Genomic DNA, 22,630 nt, shown 5'->3' on the forward strand with positions numbered 1-22,630 from the left:
ACTCCCAGTTAGGAAGTAATTGTGGCATCCTACTTGATAATATGATCAGGATGGACTTAGGATATAATGGAGTCCCATCATAATTAGAGATTTAATATATGTAAATTCAATTACACCTGCTAGAAAAAAAATGAAATTATTTAAATAGTTGGTGTCCTTTCCTCTGACCGTTTCATTCAATCAACGTGTGATCCAGACAGAAGGTAGATGACAAACGCATAGCTTGCTGTTTCTCCAGCTGGTCTAGTGCAACACATCTGAGGGTATCTTACCACACTTAAGGTGATGCTAATATTTAAGGTATGAAATTAAGAATATACTTTATGACTCCTAAATGCATAACAGTTTCTCTAGAGTTCAGCTGAGAAAACACCAACTGAGCTCTGAGGGAAGCCCAAGCAAACAGCAATCTATTCCAAGTTAGGAATAAATCGTGTCTGTGTTGGATTTATCTAGGCTTTATAACTTTAGGACAGTTTAACGGATTTTTAAGAGTGATTTTGGACTCTGGAATGCCTTACACTTTGACATTAGAAGCAAACCCTTTACCGTATGGTACTGCCCGGCCAAAAAGGAGGAAGGGTAATTGAGCAGAGTGGCGTTTACTCACAGTCAGCGTCAGCAAACACAATGCAAGGGCTCTTTCCACCGAGTTCCAGGGACACCCTTTTCAGATTACTTTTCCCAGCAGCTTCTTTGATCAGTTTGCCAACCTGAAATGGAGCATTACAAAGGAGGAGGCTTAATCTGCTCCCATCAAGGCAAGTTTATTTAGCAATTTAAATTTATGTGACGTTTGTGGGAGAAATGGGAGAAATGGCATTTTTTCAGATTTGGCAGCTTCCGCTACCAAAGGCTCTTCCATCCAAGCATAAACATATGATATATCATGAAAACAGATATATTGAATGTAATAACTGATTTGATGTACACGATCTTGCTGTACATGGCACAACAGGAGGTTATTTTTCATTTTAACCAGAGCTTCATCTTTCTTCTGTTCAATCTGATATATCATGACCCAACCATAACAATCTATTTTGACTTTTCATCCCTCTGTTGAAATATAGAAAACTCTATCCATATCCAAACAAAGTGGCATATTTACCACCCCCGAATCTCTGCTTCTCAGTATATGCTCACCCCAACTTGGGCTGCCTCCAATCCTATCGTTCCTTAGGGTCCAGCTTGTATCTTAGCTCCTCTTTAGCATTCAATGATGACTCAAGGTGAACGTAACCCTTTCTTTCTCTGATCCCCAGTAAATTCCCTCAAAGGAACTCTTTCAGAGTTTCCCGTGGATTGCATCATTTGTATACACATCAGTTTCCCCAAACAGATGTCACCTCTCTGGTGGCAGTAACTGTTCTCCCTCACTCCCTCTTTCTCCCACTATCCTCCATACCTTGAATATTGGGACTTGGAGAAAGAAATTGGATCTGTGCTCTGTGCTACTACTTTAGTTAGCTGGAATCTTGTACTTGTTTCTTCTTTAATGTTAGTGGCCTATCTTCAGGGAAAGAGTTTTCTTTCTTTTTCCTCTGCAGATCACTTCCCATCAAGATTATTTTCTGTAGTTGTTTATGTTTTTTTGTTTCTGAAACCTGGTCTGTTTTACAGCTATTTCCTCTCTATTATTTCTTATTGAAGTCTTAGTACACTAAAATGATCTTTGCTTTTCTTTTTTACAAGATGATTCATTTTATCTTGCCTCTTTTATTCTCTGGATTACTTTTCTTTTTCAATGCATCAATTTTAATAATAAGTTTCTATCCCGACTAAATAAATGATAGGTAGACATTGCTGAGTGTGTGTTTAAATTTCAAGTGACTACTGAACTGACTCCTTTGTGCATTACAGAGTAAAGCATTAATTAATCTGCTAATATTTTCATCTTATGTAAAATTTACATGCACAAAATTAAACCTATAAATGTAAGTTAATAAAAATAATAAAAATAAACTGAAAGTAGATTGGCAATGGGGAAACCCTGTTTGAAATTTCTATTACATCCTATTTTGCTTCCACAACATATTAATACTTCTCATGACCAGTTTCAAAGACTGAATTTTCATTTGAGGTGATTAAGAATTTTGTATTTCCTAAAAAATATTCTTTGTCTTTTTTCCTTTGAATTCTCCAAATTCTTTCTGCATTTTTTTTATTTTCTGTTTTTTTTTTTTTTTAATTGGCTTAAAAAGATTTGCTGGAGATACTTTATTAAAATAGACAGTTTTTGTCTTGGGGAAGGGAGTAAAATCAGAGGTATTTTTCTAAAAGCTACAGGTGTCAAAAAACTAGCATGAAGAGTGGTTAGAAGTATGAGTGAGAAAGAAAGGTTACACTTTTGTTTATGTAATTTGCAGATAAAAGGTTTGCTTAAGTTTTCCCAAGTTCAGTTCAGTTCAGTTCAGTCGCTCAGTCGTGTCTGACTCTTTGCGACCCCATAGACTGCAGCCAAAGGTCTAGGTAAAGTCAAAATAAGGAAGAATCAGTCTTTGCCCCATACTTTTGTTTCCTCATTTGGAAAAAAAGTAAAACTTCATAATTTTTTTTCTCAAAGAAAAGGTAATCACTGCAATGAAGAGAAGGGAAGCACTATTAAGACTATGGTAAAAGGTATGTTCCATGATATTGTGGCATTGGCTTTGTGGGGCAGAAGTAGCTAATGCTCATAAAAATGTTCTAACTTAGCACATCTCATACAATGTGGGTTGATTGCTGTTTTAAATGAATCTAATGGGACATTAAAATTCTAACATTGCCAGAAACATTTTTATAATGAGCGTAGCTGCTATAATGGATTGCAAAAATATAAAATCCATGGTTTGCCTCTTTCATGGCATTTGGCAAGTTCACTTCTACCTGGTAAGCCACAAACTTGAAGCTAAAAGAGGATGACCTAGAAAGACTGATTTTTCTGTGTGACTTCTAAAGTCATCTTGCTACTGCTAAGTCACTTCAGTCGTGTCCAACTCTCTGCGACCCCATAGACGGCAGCCCACCAGGCTCCCCCATCCCTGGGATTCTCCAGGCAAGAACACTGAAGTGGGTTGCCATTTCCTTCTCCAATGCATGAAAGTGAAAAGTGAAAGTGAGGTGGCTCAGTCTTGTCCGACTCTTAGCGACCCCATGGACTGCAGCCTACCTGGCTCCTCCATCCATGGGATTTTCTAGGCAAGAGTACTGGAGTGGGAAGTCACACTTAATTCTTTAATACTCAATCAGAAGTAGTTAGTATACTGGTTTCTGGAGATAAGAATGGATAAGATAGTCTTTGAGGAGAGTCAGCAAAGTGGAGAGAGATATATAACAAAGCAAGGAGCAAGTGCTGTCACAATTATATATCACGGACAATGGGAGCACAGATGGAAAGCTTTTAAATTTAGGATGCTCCTGGGACTACAGAGAAAGTCCAGGTGGCTTGTGGTGTGGCCATGCATGAACAAAAACTTACGGGAAGGAAAAAATACAGGGAACAATCAGAAAATGATGGGGCAGTGATGAAGAAATATTATATGGAGAGGGGACCTCTTCCCTCACACCTGAACTAGTGTGAAAAATTAAAGAGTAAGGGAAGGAACAAGAGAATGGAGATGACTGTAGGACATGGTAACCATGCCATTTAGAGGATACTTGGTAGGATGCCAAATGCTTTGCTACTCATTAGCTTATTCAGTTTTATTTGGTACAATTCAACAAGGTAGATATTATCATTCCCATTTTACATATAAAGAAACTCAACTTTAGCAAGGATACTTAACTTTTGAAAGACACACTGCTAGGAGGGGTAGACTTAGCATTTGAACACAGATGTTTCTTAGTCTTCTAATATAAAAGTTTTGGGGGAGAGGGGCAGATAAAGTGCCCCCAAAGTGCTATAGAGTCTCAGGGATGAGCTAAGACAAACAGGCAGTGCTGTGGAGATGGCATCTGGGAATAGCAGCCTCTGACTCAGATGAGCTAGAGCGGTGTGTGGCCAGACCTGGACCGTAAGCAGGGCATGGGCCCTGATGAGGGGCTGAGGGCCCTAGGCTGAGGAATTTGAAGTTTCATGCTTTACCTCCTCTGCTATGATTTCAACCTTGATTTCATCAGTTTTCAATTTATTGCTCTATCTCAAACATTCTCAATTGTTTTATCCCCAGACTCCTGAATGAAGAACTGGTTTTCTCCTATCTCAATTAGGAATTTGTAGAATGTCAACTTTTTCTACTCTATGTCTATAAAACAACAAGAAAAAGTATATAATTATCTAGCTTAAAAAGGATCAAGAAAAATACAGTTTTATTTTATATTACTTTAGTTCTCTTTGTAAACTTTTTTTTTTATTGGAGTGGCTAATCAGGAGTATAAAATAATCAAATTAGCTTTCCCTTACTATCTGGAATGTTCTTCCTGTTTCTCTCTCCACAAAGTTTTAAAAAGTAAACATTTTCAACACCCAGAGCATTTAGAGAGCATTTACCAGCTCTCCTCTCCTCTGAAGTGCCTATGGCTGGGATCCTGTTCTTTCACCTTCTGGATAGCCAAGCTGGAGCCAGTGAAGCAGAAGTTAGGATCCAGGAAGCTAAGCTGCTGGCTTCTTTTCGGAATGTTCACGGGAGAGCGCCAAATAAGGAGCTAAGGGTGAGGCTCTGCTCTTTGATCTTCCTAATCTACAGGTTAAAGTTACAATTCATTCATACACATCACTGTGGCCTAACTTATATCTTCTATCATAAACCTTACAAATCATATGCCAAGTTCTGATCAGTCATATTTCTCATCACACAAAGTAATAACATACTGAAAACAGTTTACTCCAATCCTCCCACACTGGTAATAGGTGTTCCGTTTCATCTCAATGACATCTGCTTATGTTCTATAAACACGTTTGAAGGCTAGAATAAGGAACAAATCATTAAAAGAACTTTTGTTTTAAGGAAACGTCGGCTTAAAGGCAGTAACATAAAACACGCTTCTGACTGCTTCACTACTGGCCTGAGTAAACGATGTTACCTCTGTCGATCCTGTGAAGGCCACTTTGTCTACATCCATGTGAGAAGAAATGGCTGCCCCTGCAGTAGGCCCATAACCAGGGACAATATTCACTACTCCAGGAGGAAACCCAGCCTAAAAATAAAATAGTTAGAACAGAGTTGATCATTTAATTCTACAGAAAAAAAAAAAGGAGAGTATGGAGCCAAAGCTCCCTCTTGATGCTAATCTTAGGAGTTACTCTACAAGGAAACATTTATCTAAGTGGTTTTATCATTTATTATTATTATTATTTCACTGCTTAGCTCACTTAACCTCAAGGGTTGCATTAAAGTCCACGTTTGACTTTCATGGTTCTTTACTCCAGTGATGGCTGTCTCAAATTTCATAATACTAACTCAAGATAGTATGTGTGAAAATGTTTGGTAAATTACTCACATGGAAGGAAAACAATGTCTTTTATTATCCATTCAGCAAAAATAAGAAGCCAAGGGATGTTAATATTTTTAGCTTCTATCTGTTCATTGTCAGGGCATACTAATTGGGTTGCAAATTCCTATCCACATTATTTAATCAGAAAAAAATGTTAGGTTAAAAATGGTCACTGCATTCATGATCAAGCATCACAAATTGATTCCAATCCCAGTTATAGAATTATCAAGTATAAAGTGTGGCAAATGAAATAGCACATTAAAATTTCATGTTATTTGCATCAAAAGGTCTCACTTGACATTTCTTTTGCCTACTTTTAATTTGAAGTGAAGAATATTTTTAGGATATGGTTCCAGATTTTCTAAACTTTAAATTTCTCAGAACTAATGCTTATTTTTAAAATATTGGTAAGATATAAAGGGACAAGGACAAGAACTTGTTTAAAAGAAAAAATATATTAAAACAACCCGGATAGTCAATAAAAATAAATTTTATGTTCTCTTTTGTCAGCTTTTGAGCAAGAAAGTAAATGCAAAAGAAACTGTAATAGAAAAGAGAATATAAACTTATTCTCTCATGGGTGAATTGTTTAGAAATAATATAGCCCAATGCCACAAGCAAGCTCAGAGGACTCCAACCTTCAGATAGACTAGTTTAAACAAATATGCAGAATTTCCAAGTCATTAATAGCAGTTATCAACCAACTTACATTTCAACATTTGGAAGAAAATCATATCAATTTCAACATGAATTTGCATTTGTGAATGTTGGGCAAAAGAAATAAAAAAGAGCTCATAGGTGACAGTTTGACATGAAGCTTTTGAGTCTGACTTCCTGTCTCCCTTTGGGCAGAGGTTCATTTGGGTTGACTGCCAGAAATCCTTGCCGATAGCCACGTGTAATGTGTCCCCACTGGATAGGCGCTGTTGGCAAATAATGTAGTTTATAGTAGCACCAGATGAGGCCTTCCTACTGTCAATTAGGATTCCTGAGATCTTGCACACATTTTGATTTAGCAAACATACCTCTTTTATTAAAGATCCCATGTGAAGAGCAGTCAAAGGGGTTTGCTCTGCTGGTTTGACAACCACTGTGTTTCCGCAGCTAAGGGCAGGCCCTATCTTCCAGAGGAACATGAGCAACGGGAAATTCCACTAGAAAGCAATATATAACAATAGATTCTTTGTATTGCTGAAAGCCACATTTGCTAATCTAACTTCTACATTTTATGCTCCCCATAGATGTTAAATAAGAATTGTGGTAGTTTTGTTTAACCATCTGGTATATCCTAATTAAGTTCATTGCTCAAAGCAACTCATAAATGCTAAAAACAACAACAACAAAAACAAACTGCAAATAAACTAGATACAGGAAGAGAGTAGGAGAAAGTCATAAAATTTTAGCAAGAGCTGTTATTTTGAGGTTATTTTCTACCAGGAAAAAAAATCAATGCATGGTTTAGAAAACAAGTCTTACTATTATATTAAATATAAATATCTGTGTTTAAAAAGTGTAACTATTCCCCACTCCTCAATAGGTCTTTAATTATAACTATTTACCCAATAATAGTATTTAGAAATATTTACTTCCACTGAAAATAGCTTGCTAAAGGCAGAAGTCTAAAGTCTGGAGACTGACAGCTTGGTTCAAATCTCAGCTCAATCACTGAGCAGCCATATGAATCCAGACAAGTTTTATGCACTCTGTGTATGATTTCATCATCTACACATGCTGACAACAATTCTCTTTACTTCAGAACGCTGTCCTAAGAATTCATAGAGAAAGTGGTCCAAATGTTTAACATAATGATTGGTTCACCACAGACAAACGGTAAATATTAGCAATTACTATTCAGGATTGTGTAATTTTATAGGTTTTATTGGGAGTTTTGCACTAACAAGCAATTTCATTCAAAACGTTGGTACATGTATATTTTAGTCTCATTGGAGCAAAAGATAGTCATTGCCACTTCCTCATCTAAGAACATCAAGGCATTTTACCATCTGTTTTTTTTTTTTTGGCCTTTTTGAATATGTCATTTAAAGTAAAATCACTGGTAGTCTCCTATTTTTTGGACTGAAATCTTCATGATTCTGCTTAAACATGGTACTGTCTCAAAGAAGAATATGGAGTATCAAAGCCTTTTATCTAAAGGTAAAATATATTCCATACTGTGCTTCAAATGCCTCTGGCATGGTTTCTTTCATTTAGTTAAGAAATTTCATTCAAGAATTTGAACACTCTGGTCGCTACTATTCTCCAAGCTGAGAAGTCCCAATGCAGGTATGTGAAGTGTTGGAGAGCAGTTGGCCATACTATACTTCATTAAAATGCCTGGAGTCTTGCACAATGACTGCTTTGCTATGTACATGTTAATCATAGGTCTTAAACAGAGTTTACAATACAGCTTTTTAAAACAAACCTTAGAGGGAAAGGTTAAGATTTGGTGATGCTGTACTATGGAAACACACTCAAGAGATATACCAGAGTATAGATAGGATTTAGATTACCTAGTTCGTATTCAAAGGGTATAGTCACAGAGAGACCTAAGTTCAACAATGACTATATTTGCTCCACATTTAGCAAATATCTAAGCGTTCATTTGTGCCTGAGAAAACGTCATTACCAAATGAAATAGAATTAGAACTCATTCCTTTTGAGACTGAAAGTTACGTAAGAGAACAACTTACAGGAATGATTTGGCCACACACACCAACAGGCTCACTTCTTGTATATGTAAAAAAGTTTCCATCTGGAAAATAAAATGCACAAACATTTATGGACAAATGTGCTTGACAGTCACAGAATGGTGGTTTGGGGTTGATGTGAGAGGAAGATAATAGACAATAATTTAAAAAGAGTTTATATTTCTCATTATTTACAAAATGAAAACCCTCAAATAGAGTAAGCCCTCAAATAGTAATTTGAAATAAGAGGAACCATAAAACTGAGTTAGGTGCATAATTGGAAAAGATCTGAATAATGTTTATTCTTTCTCTGATCCTCCCAGAGGACTACTTTCTAATTCATACTTATCCTCAAAATTTCCTTTCTTTCATGATAAAGGAAATAAAAGGTGTGAAAATAGGAAAGAAACAGAGCTCTGTTTTTGATGACTCTTAAGTTCTACCAGTAATTTTTTAAGTGCCTAATATAATTTAAAAAATAGTAAAATTAAAGCATAGTAGAATTAAAAAATAGCTTTCTATGAGTGGCAAGTTTTTCCCACTGACTTGTTCTAAAAAGTCCTCTTTTTTTTTGCCTACCAAATGATAAAAGCAAATTCTCTTAATCTATGAAATAGATGCCATAAGTAGAAGATATTTCTTTTCGGTCTGTATCTGATTGATTCATTTGCCTCAATGAATGACCACATGTGACCTTGATGTGCTCATCCTGAGTTTGCACTATGCTTTGTGATTTGTTCTGTTCTCGTTCCCACAAAAGTTTCCTGGCTGTCATAGCAAGAAGGCCCCTTGTCAAGATGTATTTGTACTCTATATGGCTTCTCCCATTTTGTCAAAGGGTAAAACAAAAGTTTGTAAAATATCCACAGTTCTTGGTCCCACCATGGTCTTTCTCTTCCCTTTCCACTTTCTGGTGCTCACTTATAACCTGAGGGCTGCTCCAATTAGATGGAAATGCACATCAGGGATCCTGGAGGATATTTTGTTTTCATAGTCAGTAAGTTTATATGAATTAAATTCAGCTCCTGGTGTTTTCCAAATTGATGTTTTTCATATTCTTATCCCATTATGTGCATACTGTATTAAAATACTAAAAAAGCAAACTTATTCACTCACACAAATTCTTAAGCTATAAACATAGGCTCATCTTTCTTTGAAACTATTTGAAACAAATCAATGTGAATTAGTTTGTTTAATTAGCCTGCTCAAACTATACTGAGTTAGACCAGGCACACAGATGACCAGAGTTGACTCATACTGGAACATACAAAGAGGCTTAAATAATTACATTATAGGAAGAATATAAATGTCACTGTTGGAATAAAACCCAAATAAATAATTTCAGAGGCCAGCTTTGAAAAGTTTCCTTAGAGAGACAACTGCTTAAATCAGTAATTGTGGGCATGCAGATGTTCTTACTCTAATATTTTCAAAAATATCTGTAGTGTTATCTTCTGCATGATTATGCTGAAACAATTTTAAAATCCATATGATGAATCTTAGCACAACTTCCAGGTTCAGAACTGCATTGTCTCAAAGTCAAGAAGAAAATAATTTTCCCCTACTTGCTTGACATCTTTAAAAGGGAGAGTTTGGAATTATTCATCTCTACAGTAATCTCCTCACCCCTACCCTCACTCTGGGTGGTTTCCCAAAGTTACTTACCCATGGGTATCGTACGGCCCTGGATCTTGTCAGCCCAGCCTGCACAGTAGCGTAATGTTTTTATGCAGCCTCCTAAATCCATCAGATATGCATTGGAAAATATTTTTCCACCATTCATTGCCTCCATTGTCTGAAAAAGAGATCATCCAAGTCTAAAGTTCCATAGAAATTTTAGATTAAAAAGATAGTCAATATTTCATCACTTCATGGCAAACAGATGGGAAACTGCAAAGAGTGACAGACTTTATTTTCTTGGGCTCCAAATCATTCAGATGGTGACTGTAGCCATGAAATTAAAAGACGCTTGCTCCTTGGAAGAAAAGCTATGACCAACCTTGACAGCATTTTAAAAAGTAGAGACATTACTTTGCCGACAAAGGTCTATATAGTCAAAGCTATGGTTTTTCCAGTAGTCATGTATGGATGTGAGAGTTGGACTATAAAGAAAGCTGAGTGCCGAAGAATTGATGTTTTTGAACTGTGGTGTTGGAGAAGACTCTTGAGAGTCCCTTGGACTAAGAGGAGATCAAACCAGTCAATCTTAAAAGAAATCAGTCCTGGATATTCATTGGAAAGACTGATGCTGAAGCTGAAACTCCAATACTTTGGCCACCTGATGTGAAGAACTGACTCATTGGAAAAGACCCTGATGCTGGGAAAGATTGAAGGCAGGAGGAGAAGGGAACGACATAGGATGAGATGATTGGATGGCATCACTGACTCGATGGACATGAGTTTGAGCAAGCTCTGGGAGTTGGTGATGGACAGGGAAGCCTGGTGTGCTACAGTCCATGGGGTTGCAAAGAGTTGGACATGATTGAAAGACTGAAATGAACTGAATATTTTGAAGAGTCATGTGCTAGGGAATTTTGAAAATACTGGAAGAAATCCTGTGAGCGATCTTATATAACTTCCTTTTTTAAAAAAGGAGATTAAAAAAGACAGTTAGAATGACTTGCTTAAGGACATAAGATCTGGGTAGAAAAGGTATTGAGATTCTGGTTTCTAAACTTTAGTGCCCTTCTGTCTCATTCTGAACACCCCTAGTAAATCAACTTTCCAGGAATTGGTCACAATTTGATATCCGCACAGCTTGTGAGAGTGGTGCTTTATCTGTAGTCAGATCAGGGTTCCAACAAGATTTTACTTGTTGCATGATACAACAGCAGGTATCTATTTACTGTCAGTGACCATTAATAATGCCTCAATAATCATTTTTAAATTTTTACATTCCATGTGGATATTCTCATACAATTCACACAAACTTAAGTGACCTCTAGATTTTTTTTTGATCCATGAGTTTTCTTCAACAAAATTTTGAATTGTGAAACTCTGAGTTTTGTCACTAATGCCATAATTATTTGAATGGTTAGGCTGTAAAGTTCAACATTTTCTAGTCTAGTGTCCTAATGGTTTTAGGATGACTATCTCTTCTTTTCCTCCTTTTCTTAAGCAGAACTTTTAAGACTTTGGGGCCTGATGTTCTGCTGATGCAAGAATGTACAGGTGATAAACTCTTAAATCAGTCCCTCATCTGTTGTGCAATATTCTGTCTCTGTAATTCACAGATTAAATAAATTAAGGAAGCCAAGTTTAAACATATTCTGCTTTCTTCCTGTAGGACATTTCAGTTAATGTTATATTGTGTATAACTTCTAATTCCATACTTTTGCATATTTTATGCTGAATCTTTGGATAATAAATAACACTTTGATTAACTATAACTAACAATGTTGATTTAGAAAAGAAAGCCTTCCTGTTACTGCAAGTTAAGGTTCTAAAGGTAGTAAAAGCTTACTCTGAAATCTGTTGCTGTTGCTTTGTGTTAAATTGGCTTCTCAAGGAGAAAACAAGGAAACACCCCCTACACCCATTTTATGTGCTAATCCATATAACCACTGAAATTTTTTTTTAAAGGTGTATATATAAAAATGACATTTTTTTTAAACACATGAATGGATTTTTCTTTATTACTCTCTCACCTGCAAAAAGAATATAATTTAATCAAGACCATTGTGAATGTGTATCAGTTCATTTCAGGAAGGGAAAAAGTGTCCACTTATTAAATGTCTTGGTGGGCTAAGACTGGAGAAATAAGAATCATTTTAAAGAAATATTCTGGGCACCTTTAACAAACTCCATGAGATTTTTTTCACTCAGAATTCAGTAGTTAAGTAAGTTCAAGAAAGCCAGTCTATAATCCTAGAATCTTCATGCTGCAGATGACCTTGTTAAAGACTCAGAAATTCTACAGTTAGGAAAGAAATTTGTTTAATTTGTTTCAACTCAGAATCTGCCAAAGTTTAGACTGCTTTGGGAGTGGACATTAACACCATCTAGAACCCGAGTGCAGGGTACTTACTGTCTGAGAATAAGCTCAGTGGCATGGTTCATGTACAAGAGCTGATAGAAGTTTTTGCTTTGTTTGTGGAAAGTATATTGTTGTTATTGTTGTTTAGAGAGTATGTAGTGACCACTAACAACAAAACAACTTACCAATCTAAACCATGAATGCTTTCTAGAGATTTTGAATTCTGCCCAGTTCAGTTAATACCCACCGCCAGAAGCAGACGATCTCTTTCAATTAAGTCAGCCAACTTGTTTATCAGCCGTCCTCTCTCTGAAGCATCCATAGTACGCCATGGAGAGCCGATCTGAAAAGCTTGTCTTGCAGCCTTCACTGCTTTGTCAACATCCTCCTGCAAGTCAAAGTGAATTCAATTAGTGGGCTAAATATATTCATAAATCCAATGGTAATAACCATATAAAATAGACTGGAGTTCCTCATAAGCTGTGTCTTCATCAGCTCAAAGTCCAGCACATTGTACAGACTCAACTACTGTGTATTAGAATTAGACCTGCTGCCTACTTTTTGGAATGATGAGTGCTATATACAAAGCACATGCATGATTTCCTAGAATAGAAATATTATATTTTAATAGTTGCTATCATTGGAGTGTTTACCTTATATCAGGTAATGTTCTAATTGCTTTATACATATTAACTCATTAATTTTCAATAGTTTTATGAGACAGATAAATTCCCTATTTTATAGATGAGGAAACTGAAGCAAAAAGGAAGGTTGAGATTTGCCCAAGCTCAGTAGCTGAAAGTGGCTGAACTGTTTTAAACAGAGCCCAGCTAGCTGTAGAATCTCTGCTCTTCACCACTATATTTTACTGTTTTGGTGACTGGGTTGCCAAAAGTTGCAGGGAAAATCAAGATCTAAAACACTGAGTATCTTCTTGGATCTCTGTTGATTTTATGGGCTCTGCACTCTCATGAAGAACCTACTAAAGGGTGAATAAGAACTGTATTTCACTGTTGAAGAGAAAACATTATAAACATGTCCTCAGTCCTCTTGTTCAGAGGGGAAAAAAGACACAGAGGCATAGGGGCTGGTATAAAGAAGGGTCGGTAGATTACAACCTCTCATTTCCCAACTGGGTGCAGAGAGATCCTTTCTTTCTTTCTTTCTTTCTTTTTTTTTTTTTATATTTTGCCCCCTCATTTTATTTTTTTTTCCATTTATTTTTATTAGTTGGAGGCTAATTACTTTACAAGAGAGATCCTTTCAATCCCTAAATAGGTAAAGAAGTGAGTTTCTTACTATTAAGGCTCTGCTTTAATTATATTAATTCAAACAAAAGTAATCAAGAAATTTCACACTCAGTCTAGGTTTCTTGTCTTCATTCATGTGTCTTTACTCACACCTTTTCCTAAACTGGTTTATTCCTCCTGTTCTCTCCTACTCTGCCTCAGTTAGATACTCTCTCCCCAACCACTCACTCCCATAGATCTTTGTTCAGATCCCACGTGAGCTCCTATAGAATCCATCTACTCCAAAAATCACCACCTCTTCCATTACTACTTCATGTGTCCTTTTTCCTTCCCCCATCAAATCAGTTGCAAACACTTTAAACACATAGATTATCCCAGTGTTCTTTTGTATATCAGTCTGGTCACTATATGAAGCTATATAAGCTCCACAAATCATGGTACCTCTTAGGCCAGTGTGTTTTCTTTTGGGTAGGAATGATAGTTTCCTGAAAGAAACTGAAGAGAAAATTGTTCTATTTTTTTTTAATTGCCCAAATTAAACTGAACCCATTCAACAATGGTATCTTCCCTTGGGGAGGCATGGATCTCAAATTAATATTCCCTGTCTTTGACTATATTTAGTTAAGAAGTCCCAAACTGGAAATTCCTTGGTGGTCCAGTGACCAAGATTCTACTCTTCCACTTCAAGGGGCACAGGTTTTATCTCTGGTTGAAGAACTAAGATCCAGTGTAGTGTGGCCAAAAAACAAAAAAAAAAGAAGTCGTCCCAGACTTACAAGTCTGCAAATTAAAATAGAAGCTAAGTAAATTATTTTTACATTTATTGCTACACTAAGATGATCTTGGGCCAGAGGAATATTTTATTTTATTTTATTTATTTATTTTATTTTATTTTATTTTTATTAGTTGGAGGCTAATTACTTCACAACATTTCAGTGGGTTTTGTCATACATTGATATGAATCAGCCATAGATTTACACGTATTCCCCATCCCGATCCCCCCTCCCACCTCCCTCTCCACCCGATTCCTCTGGGTCTTCCCAGTGCACCAGGCCTGAGCACTTGTCTCATGCATCCCACCTGGGCTGGTGATCTGTTTCACCATAGATAGTATACATGCTGTTCTTTTGAAATATCCCACCCTCACATTCTCCCACAGAGTTCAAAAGTCTGTATTTCTGTGTCTTTTTTTCTGTTTTGCATATAGGGTTATCGTTACCATCCTTTTAAATTCCATATATATGTGTTAGTATGCTGTAATGTTCTTTATCTTTCTGGCTTACTTCACTCTGTATAAGGGGCTCCAGTTTCATCCATCTCATTAGGACTGGTTCAAATGAATTCTTTTTAATGGCTGAGTAATAGTCCATGGTGTATATGTACCACAGCTTCCTTATCCATTCATCTGCTGATGGGCATCTAGGTTGCTTCCATGTCCTGGCTATTATAAACAGTGCTGCGATGAACATTGGGGTGCACGTGTCTCTTTCAGATCTGGTTTCCTCAGTGTGTATGCCCAGAAGTGGGATTGCTGGGTCATATGGCAGTTCTATTTCCAGATTTTTAAGAAATCTCCACACTGTTTTCCATAGTGGCTGTACTAGTTTGCATTCCCACCAACAGTGTAAGAGGGTTCCCTTTTCTCCACACCCTCTCCAGCATTTATTGCTTGTAGACTTTTGGATAGCAGCCATCCTGACTGGCGTGTAATGGTACCTCATTGTGGTTTTGATTTGCATTTCTCTAATAATGAGTGATGTTGAGCATCTTTTCATGTGTTTGTTAGCCAGCTGTAAGTCTTCTTTGGAGAAATGTCTGTTTAGTTCTTTGGCCCATTTTTTGGTTGGGTCATTTATTTTTCTGGAATTGAGCTGCAGAAGTTGCTTGTATATTTTTGAGATTAATCCTTTGTCTGTTGCTTCATTTGCTATTATTTTCTCCCAATAGATTCAATGCAATCCCTATCAAGCTACCAACGGTATTTTTCACAGAACTAGAGCAAAGAATTTCACAATTTATATGGAAATACAAAAAACCTCGAATAGCCAAAGGAATCTTGAGAAAGAAGAATGGAACTGGAGGGATCAACCTGCCTGACTTCAGACTCTACTACAAAGCCACAGTCATCAAGACAGTATGGTACTGGCACAAAGACAGAAATATAGATCAATGGAACAGAATAGAAAGCCCAGAGATAAATCCACGAACCTATGGACACCTTATCTTTGACAAAGGAGGCAAGGATATACAATGGAAAAAAAGACAACCTCTTTAACAAGTGGTGCTGGGAAAACTGGTCAACCACTTGTAAAAGAATGAAACTAGAACACTTTCTAACACCATACACAAAAATAAACTCAAAATGGATTAAAGATCTAAATGTAAGACCAGAAACTATAAAACTCCTAGAGGAGAACATAGGCAAAACACTCTCCGACATAAATCACAGCAAGATCCTCTATGACCCACCTCCCAGAATATTGGAAATAAAAGCAAAACTAAACAAATGGGACCTAATGAAACTTAAAAGCTTTTGCACTACAAAGGAAACTATAAGTAAGGTGAAAAGACAGCCCTCAGATTGGGAGAAAATAATAGCAAATGAAGCAACAGAGGAATATTTTAGAAACATAATCTGGTCTAAGTGATAATATTATCACAATACAGACTACAAGCAAATATTCTTTCACTGTAAGCATCATACACTTGTATATATTACTGTTTAACTTTTGAGGGAATGACGATTATATACAATAAAATACATGTATTATTACTCTCCATTCCTAATAAATGCATATATACATATATATATATATATATACACATATATAGTTCATATTTTGAGCATTTAGTTAACCACATTGATTACTTATATTTAGACATTGTTTTAGGCCATAGGTTCTCACCTTCTCCAAATTATTTTGGAAAAGTGCCTTTGAAAAACATCAAAGGCAAACTGCAAGAATCCGAAATTGCCAGCATGATCTGTAGATACCACAGCTTATAAAATACATGCTCTGTGTTTAAAAAGGTCTGTATGACACAGCTTTCACTGGGATCCTTCTGCTCAGTGTTCTATCATCAGCCTTAGCCAAATATGGTTTATCATAGGCATCCTGGCCTCTCAAAGGGATATGGAATAATTGGCTTCAAGACAAGTCACTCTGCCATATGGAAAATATGTTCCTGGAGAAAGCTGCTATAAATAAGGGCAGTTTTGTGGTTATGTTCTTTAGATCATGCTTCTCCTTTTCTCATATATTTTATCTTTCAGGCACAGAAATAGAGTAATGGTAGTTAATATATAGCTCTGGAACAAAACAACCCAGATCTGAATTCTGGTTCCTCACCTATTAACCATGTAAGTTTTGAAGTATCCATCTATTCATCCATTTATGATTTGCTAAACACTAAAGATCTGCTAAACACTGTATTCTGTAGCATTCTTATCAGGTTGCTAATGATAAAATAGTGAAGTAAAGAGACTGACCGTTTGAAAATCCTAATTGTGTGGGAGAAACATACAACCACATAATCACATCATTATTATAAACCATGAGAAATTTGGTTCAGTTCATTCTGAAGTGAACTATATTGTTATGTGACTTCTCTAACCTTCCGTTTTGCTATCTTTTTAAAAAGAACATTTATTAATTTAGGCTGCGTCGGGTCTTAGCTGTGGCGTGTGGGGTCTTTTGCTGTAGCACACAGATACTCTAGTTGTGACACACAAGCTTAGTAGTTGTGGCATGGGGGCTTAGTTGCTCTGCTGCATGTGGGATCTTAGTTTCCCAACCAGGCATTGAACCTGTGTCCCCTGCATTGCAAGGAGGACTCTTAACCACTGGACCACCAGAGAAGTCCCTTCTTATCTTTAAAATAGGGATAATTTACCTCACGTGCTTCCCAGGTGGCTCAGTGGTAAAGAATCTGCCTGCCCAAACAGGACACGGGCTCATTCCCTCAGTCGGGAAGGTCTCCTGGAGAAAGAAATGGCAACCCACTCCAGTATTCTTGCCTGGAAAATTCCATGGATGGAGGAGCTTAGCAGGCTACTGTCCAGGGGCTTGCAAGGAGACGGATACCACTCAGTGACTAAACCACCACCATAATTTACCTCATGGAGTTGTGTTGAAGACTAAATAAGGTGATACCTGAAACATTTTCTGTGTGACAGACATTATGTTAAATGTTCATTAAGTGGCAGTACGTTCTATTGGAGTCGGAGCAAGTCAAAACAAACCTAACTCTCAGCAATTCTAGTGTATTTTAATCCTTCCTTTCAGTTTTCACTGCCTGTATTATTTTAGGCTATCATCTTGCATTGTTGCTAACCCTCCTAAGTCCATTCTCTTCTCTCCTCAGGTTGTTGGCCTACTGCGTGCTTAGTCGCTCAGTTGTGTTCAACTCTTTGCGACTCCATGGGCTGTAGCCTGCCATGCTCCTCTGTCCATGGGATTTCCCAGGCAAGTATACTGGAGTGGGTAAACACTTCATCTTCCAGGGGATCTTCCCAACCCAGGGATCAAACCTGCATCTCCTGTATTGGCAGGTAGATTCTTTAGCACTTAGCTACCACTTTGTGGTCTTGCCTATTACTACCAGGCTAATCTTCCTCAAATAATTTGACTATATCACTTTCCCTTCCCAGTATTTGCAAATGCTCCCTTTTGTCTATAGTCCTGAAGCTAGTCTCCTCTTTCTGATTTTCAAGGCCTAGCATTTTGGGGTCTAAGTCACCTGCTCAAACTTGTGTTTATACGTTTTCTACCCTAGGTAGCCCTCTATTTCTCACATTTGCTTTTGTAATTTTCCTTCCAGAATGTTCTCCCAGCTCATCCCTTCCTTTCAAAATCCTTTTTATTCTTTAAGACCCAGCTCAAATATCACAACCTACCTAAACCTTTGCCAAACTAAACCAACTTGATGATAGCTACTAGTTAAGAGCTTACTAAGCTCCTGGCACTATGCTACTGCTGTAGTTAAGCCATCACAGACTTGGTTTTATAGGACATGAGATGTAGCAATAGTAGAACCAAAATGTGATTCCAAATCTGACTCCAAAATCCAGTTTTAGGATAGCCTCAAAGCTATCCTGATAATGATCTCCTTTGCAACAAATATTTACTGCTACCTCTAGTATAAGCTATAATATTTCTTACTCTTTGGGTCTATGATAGGCAGTTAATAAATATTTAAACATTTTATTATGTATCTTGTCCAACTCTTTGTGACCCCGTGGACTGTAGCCTACCAGGCTCCTCTGTCCGTGGAATTTTCCAGGCAAGAGTACTGGAGTGGATTGCCATTTCCTTCTCCAGGAGACCTTCCCAACCCAAGGATTGAAGCCGGGTCTCCTGCATTGCAGGCAAGACGCTTTACCGTCTGAGCCACCAGGGAAGCCAGCAGGGATGTATCTTATGATGAGTTTTCATTATGTTACGTTGATTTTATATAAGGGTGCTCCTTATATAAATAATCTTCTTGTATTGATATTTACAAAATAATTCATATCTTAATTGATTCCATTACATAGCACAGCTTTTACATTAATCAAACCATTAGGTATAGAGGTTTTTAAGAAATTATTATTATTATTATCCCAAGACTATTATTGCTTGGATTTTTAATCCAGGACTAGCATATCCAAAGACATAATTTTTAAATAACCAGAAAGCAATTTGATACATTAACTCAAATTTTCTACCATCAGTAGTGCTTTTACCTGATAGTGTTTAAAGTGTTCCTTTTTTAACGTAAGGGACCACAAGTTGAACAGAAGAAGTTAAGGAAGGACTGAACTCATCCATTGCTGCCAGACCACGCATTTCCATATTACATTCATCCATATTTGGAGAAAATAGTTATCAGACCAGTTTTACACCTGTCACAGACACTTACTGTAATGGACATTTACTTTTATCCCCACCAATTATTTGCTAGGTCATGCTGTAGTATTAAAAGCAGCTTGTGGGATTAGGCGATATAGCCTAAAAGAGCCACTGAAGTGAAAAGAAAACAGTTCCCACCCACATCTGTGCTTTGCTTTGTAACCTCCATTTGTTCTTGCCCCTCCTCCTCTCTTTATAATACCATTGAAAGGCTGTATGTAGCCCATTGTTAGCGCCATTCTACTCATAAATTAAATCCTTAAAACCTCTTGGCTCATTATCTAAAGAGTCAGTTCCAGAATATTAGGTTTACTGTGACCCTGTAATTTACTAGATTTGTACCTTCACTAAGCAACGTTAGAAGTTACTATACATTTGTCGGCAAACTTGTGAGAACAGCAATAATTATTTTAAAAACAAAAGCTGGTAGATTATTTCAGAAAAGAATATGATGACAAGAGCACTGGATCTTAAGCAAACAGTTGCTTGCTATGGACAGTTTATACCATAAACAGTCTAACTTGAGAGATAAGTATTCAGCCAACTCCATTAGCACAGTGACCTGATTTGAAGCTTTGTTGGACGTTAATGAATGTTTTTAATCTACATTTGCACAGACAGTTCTCTTCGACAAGCAGCAGGAACCGTCAATAAGCAGAGAGCAAATGGATAATAGGTATTTCTAAAGCTTCAGGTGTGATCATCAGCTTTCCCTCTCCACTTTAGAAAGAGGGTAAATCTCACCAAGTCCTCAGATGGCCTGACAAGGTTTCACCTGGAATTCCAGGCACAGATTGTTTTACTGAGGAAACTCATCCCAGAAGATAGGGGCAAAGTGAGATGTCCAAGGCCCCAGGGCTAAAGAATTAAGAAAAGTTTTTTTCTTTCACTGATGCAAACTGCAAACAGTTCTGCGGTCTCCCTCCTGAGAGGCAGGGACACCTCTGGAGAGGAGTCCCAACCATCAGGGGCTGAACTCTGCCCTCAGCTTGCCTGTTGTTGCTTTTCCCACCTCTTCAGGGTTGTCAGAGCCACTCAAGCAACTAGGATATTTGAGGTCATGTAATGCTGGGTTGGGGGCTTCCCCGGTGGCTCAGTGGTCAAGGATCCACCTGCAATGCAGGAGCCGCGGGAGAGGCAGGTTCGATCCCTGGATTAGGAAGATCCCTTGGAGGAGGGAATGGCAACCGGTTCCAGTATTCCTGCCAGGAAAATCCCACTGAGCCTGGTGGGCTACAGTCCACAGGGTTGCAAAGAGTCAGACATGACTGAAGTGATTTAACACGCACAGAATGCTGGGGAGATCTCTAGGAGTCTCTGATTAAAAACTATTTTTCTTTATTGAATGTGAAGAACCAGTTTTTCTCTTATTTCTGGGAATGGCTCATGGGACCCAGGGTTCTGAGTTTCCTGAATACTTTGCCAGGGATCATCATTATTTCTCTGCCTTAGTTCCGTCTTGTGCCATTTCAGAGAGATGCAGAGTGATTGTCTTAGCACCAGTTTCCAATCATTAACTTCCTTACTTGTCAGAACCCCTGCCTCCTGTTAAATGTTAACAACACCTGAGAGGAGATACAACTTATGATTTAATATATTTGTTCAGTGGTTCTCAAAGCGTATTCCCTTATCCTGATCCCAACAATATCAGCTTCAGCTAAGAATTTGTCAGAAGTGCAGGTCCTCAGATCTCACTCTAGATTATTGAAACAAACTTTGGGATAGGTGGGGCTCAAGGATCAGTGTTTTAATAAGCCTCCCAGGAAATTCTAAAGCATCCAAAATTTCTAGAATTACTGCTTTAGTCAGTAGTTAATTTAGTACTAGATTTCTGAGATGTATGAAATATATGGAAACAAAACTTGATGAAAGAGTAAATTATTTCATTTATTCATTACTTATAGTGTGTTAGATACCATGGGCATAAAGATAAGATGTAGTGTCAATTTCTACAAGAAGCATATTGTCTCGAGCAAATTAACCAATAAGCAATAAAACACAAGGTTTAGAATATACATAAATGTGGTGTTCTATGATGCCATAGAAGAGAGCAATTCTACCTGAAAAGGTTAGAAAACGCTTAAAGAAGTGTGAAACCTATAACAATGGAGGCTTCGTTGTATGCCTGGCGCTATTAAAACACTTCAATTACTTGTTTTCTTCTTATTTGTTTATTTTTTTTTTTCAGTTCTTTTGTGAGGAGGGCAGTCAACCACAAGGTATGTGGGAGCTTAGTTTCCTGACCAGGAATTGAACCTGCACCCCATGCATTGGAAGCATGGAGTCTTAACCACTGGACCACCAGGGAAGTCCCCCATGTTTTCTTAGTTAAATTCCCCCAAGTTTTTCCTATCTCCCTCTTTTATAGAAAAAGGAATAGAAGCTCCAAAAGGTTAAATGATAAATGCAGCTGTGGCTCTCTTGTGCTCTTATCACAGATGATGACTTGAACTTGGTCCCAAGGACAGCACCATGGCCATCGTCTAGAGGCAGTGACCAACATGCGATGTTCGGGGCATGATAAAGGTTGGAACTCCTACACTGATAGGGAAAAATGGAAGCCAGAAGCAAAGGTTTTTTCCCCCAGAGTCAATGAGAAGCCCTTGAAGAATTTATGCATGGATGAACTCTGGTATATAGAAAGTGAAATCTGAAAGCAGATGACATGTGTCTCCATTCTATTTTGCTTCTACTTCTCAAGCTGTTGACTCCTCTGTCTAAACTCTACATTCTTACCCCTCATGGCATGGGTCTTATTTCTTCTGATAATACTGCAACCTGAATCCAGGGCCTTTCCTAAATCCTAAAGAGCCCTTCAGGTCTATCACTGTTTTCAAATAGGTTTGCAAGGTGTAATGTCTTGAGATTAGTTGATTGGGAAGAAGATACAGAAAGACTGGAGAAAGGACAAGAACACATGACTGCTGCCATGAACTGAACAGTGTTGAGAGTAGTATTATCCTTGAGTTTGGCTGAGTTTTCACCTTCCAATAAGTAGTCTTTTCATGTAGCAAAATAATTAACCTCTTTATATCTTACATGACAGAAATAAAAATCTTGATAAGAGCTAGACAACTAAGGACCAGAAAAATCTTTTCAAATTAGACCATATTCTTTTTAAGATATGTGTTCATATAAAAATTCTGAAGGCTTTTAATCTCTTCACTCCCTGACCTATTTAATATTACCCTCTCTTACTTTAATAATATTCACAAAGAAAGAGAGTAGCACTGCCAGTCACAGGTTCTGGAGTCAGAAGCACAGCATTTGAATGCTGATTTCATTATTTATTAGCAACATCATCTTGAGTAAATTACCCTTTTATTTCTGCTATTGTATCATCATTTGTAAAAGTGGCTAGCAGTAGTACATAGGGTTACACTGTATACTAAATTTTTAAAAAATCAGTATTAA

The 22,630-nt window shown here is 37.4% G+C and overlaps 1 protein-coding gene across 1 annotated transcript in view; it reads right to left on the reverse strand.

Moving 5' to 3' along the window:
* The window catches only part of ALDH1A1 (aldehyde dehydrogenase 1 family member A1), a 53,237-nt gene that overhangs the window by 15,587 nt on the left and 15,020 nt on the right, over nt 1-22,630 (reverse strand). Inside the window, exons 3-8 of the mRNA XM_061132936.1 lie at nt 12,323-12,463; nt 9,765-9,894; nt 8,103-8,164; nt 6,438-6,566; nt 5,002-5,115; nt 611-713 (exon numbers count right to left, since the gene is read on the reverse strand). Coding sequence (XP_060988919.1) covers nt 611-713; nt 5,002-5,115; nt 6,438-6,566; nt 8,103-8,164; nt 9,765-9,894; nt 12,323-12,463 — 679 coding nt within the window. The remainder of the gene's footprint in view (nt 1-610; nt 714-5,001; nt 5,116-6,437; nt 6,567-8,102; nt 8,165-9,764; nt 9,895-12,322; nt 12,464-22,630) is intronic.

The sequence above is a fragment of the Dama dama genome, chromosome 29 (genome assembly GCF_033118175.1).
Source record: "Dama dama isolate Ldn47 chromosome 29, ASM3311817v1, whole genome shotgun sequence".
In the NCBI taxonomy this organism is placed as follows: domain Eukaryota; kingdom Metazoa; phylum Chordata; class Mammalia; order Artiodactyla; family Cervidae; genus Dama; species Dama dama.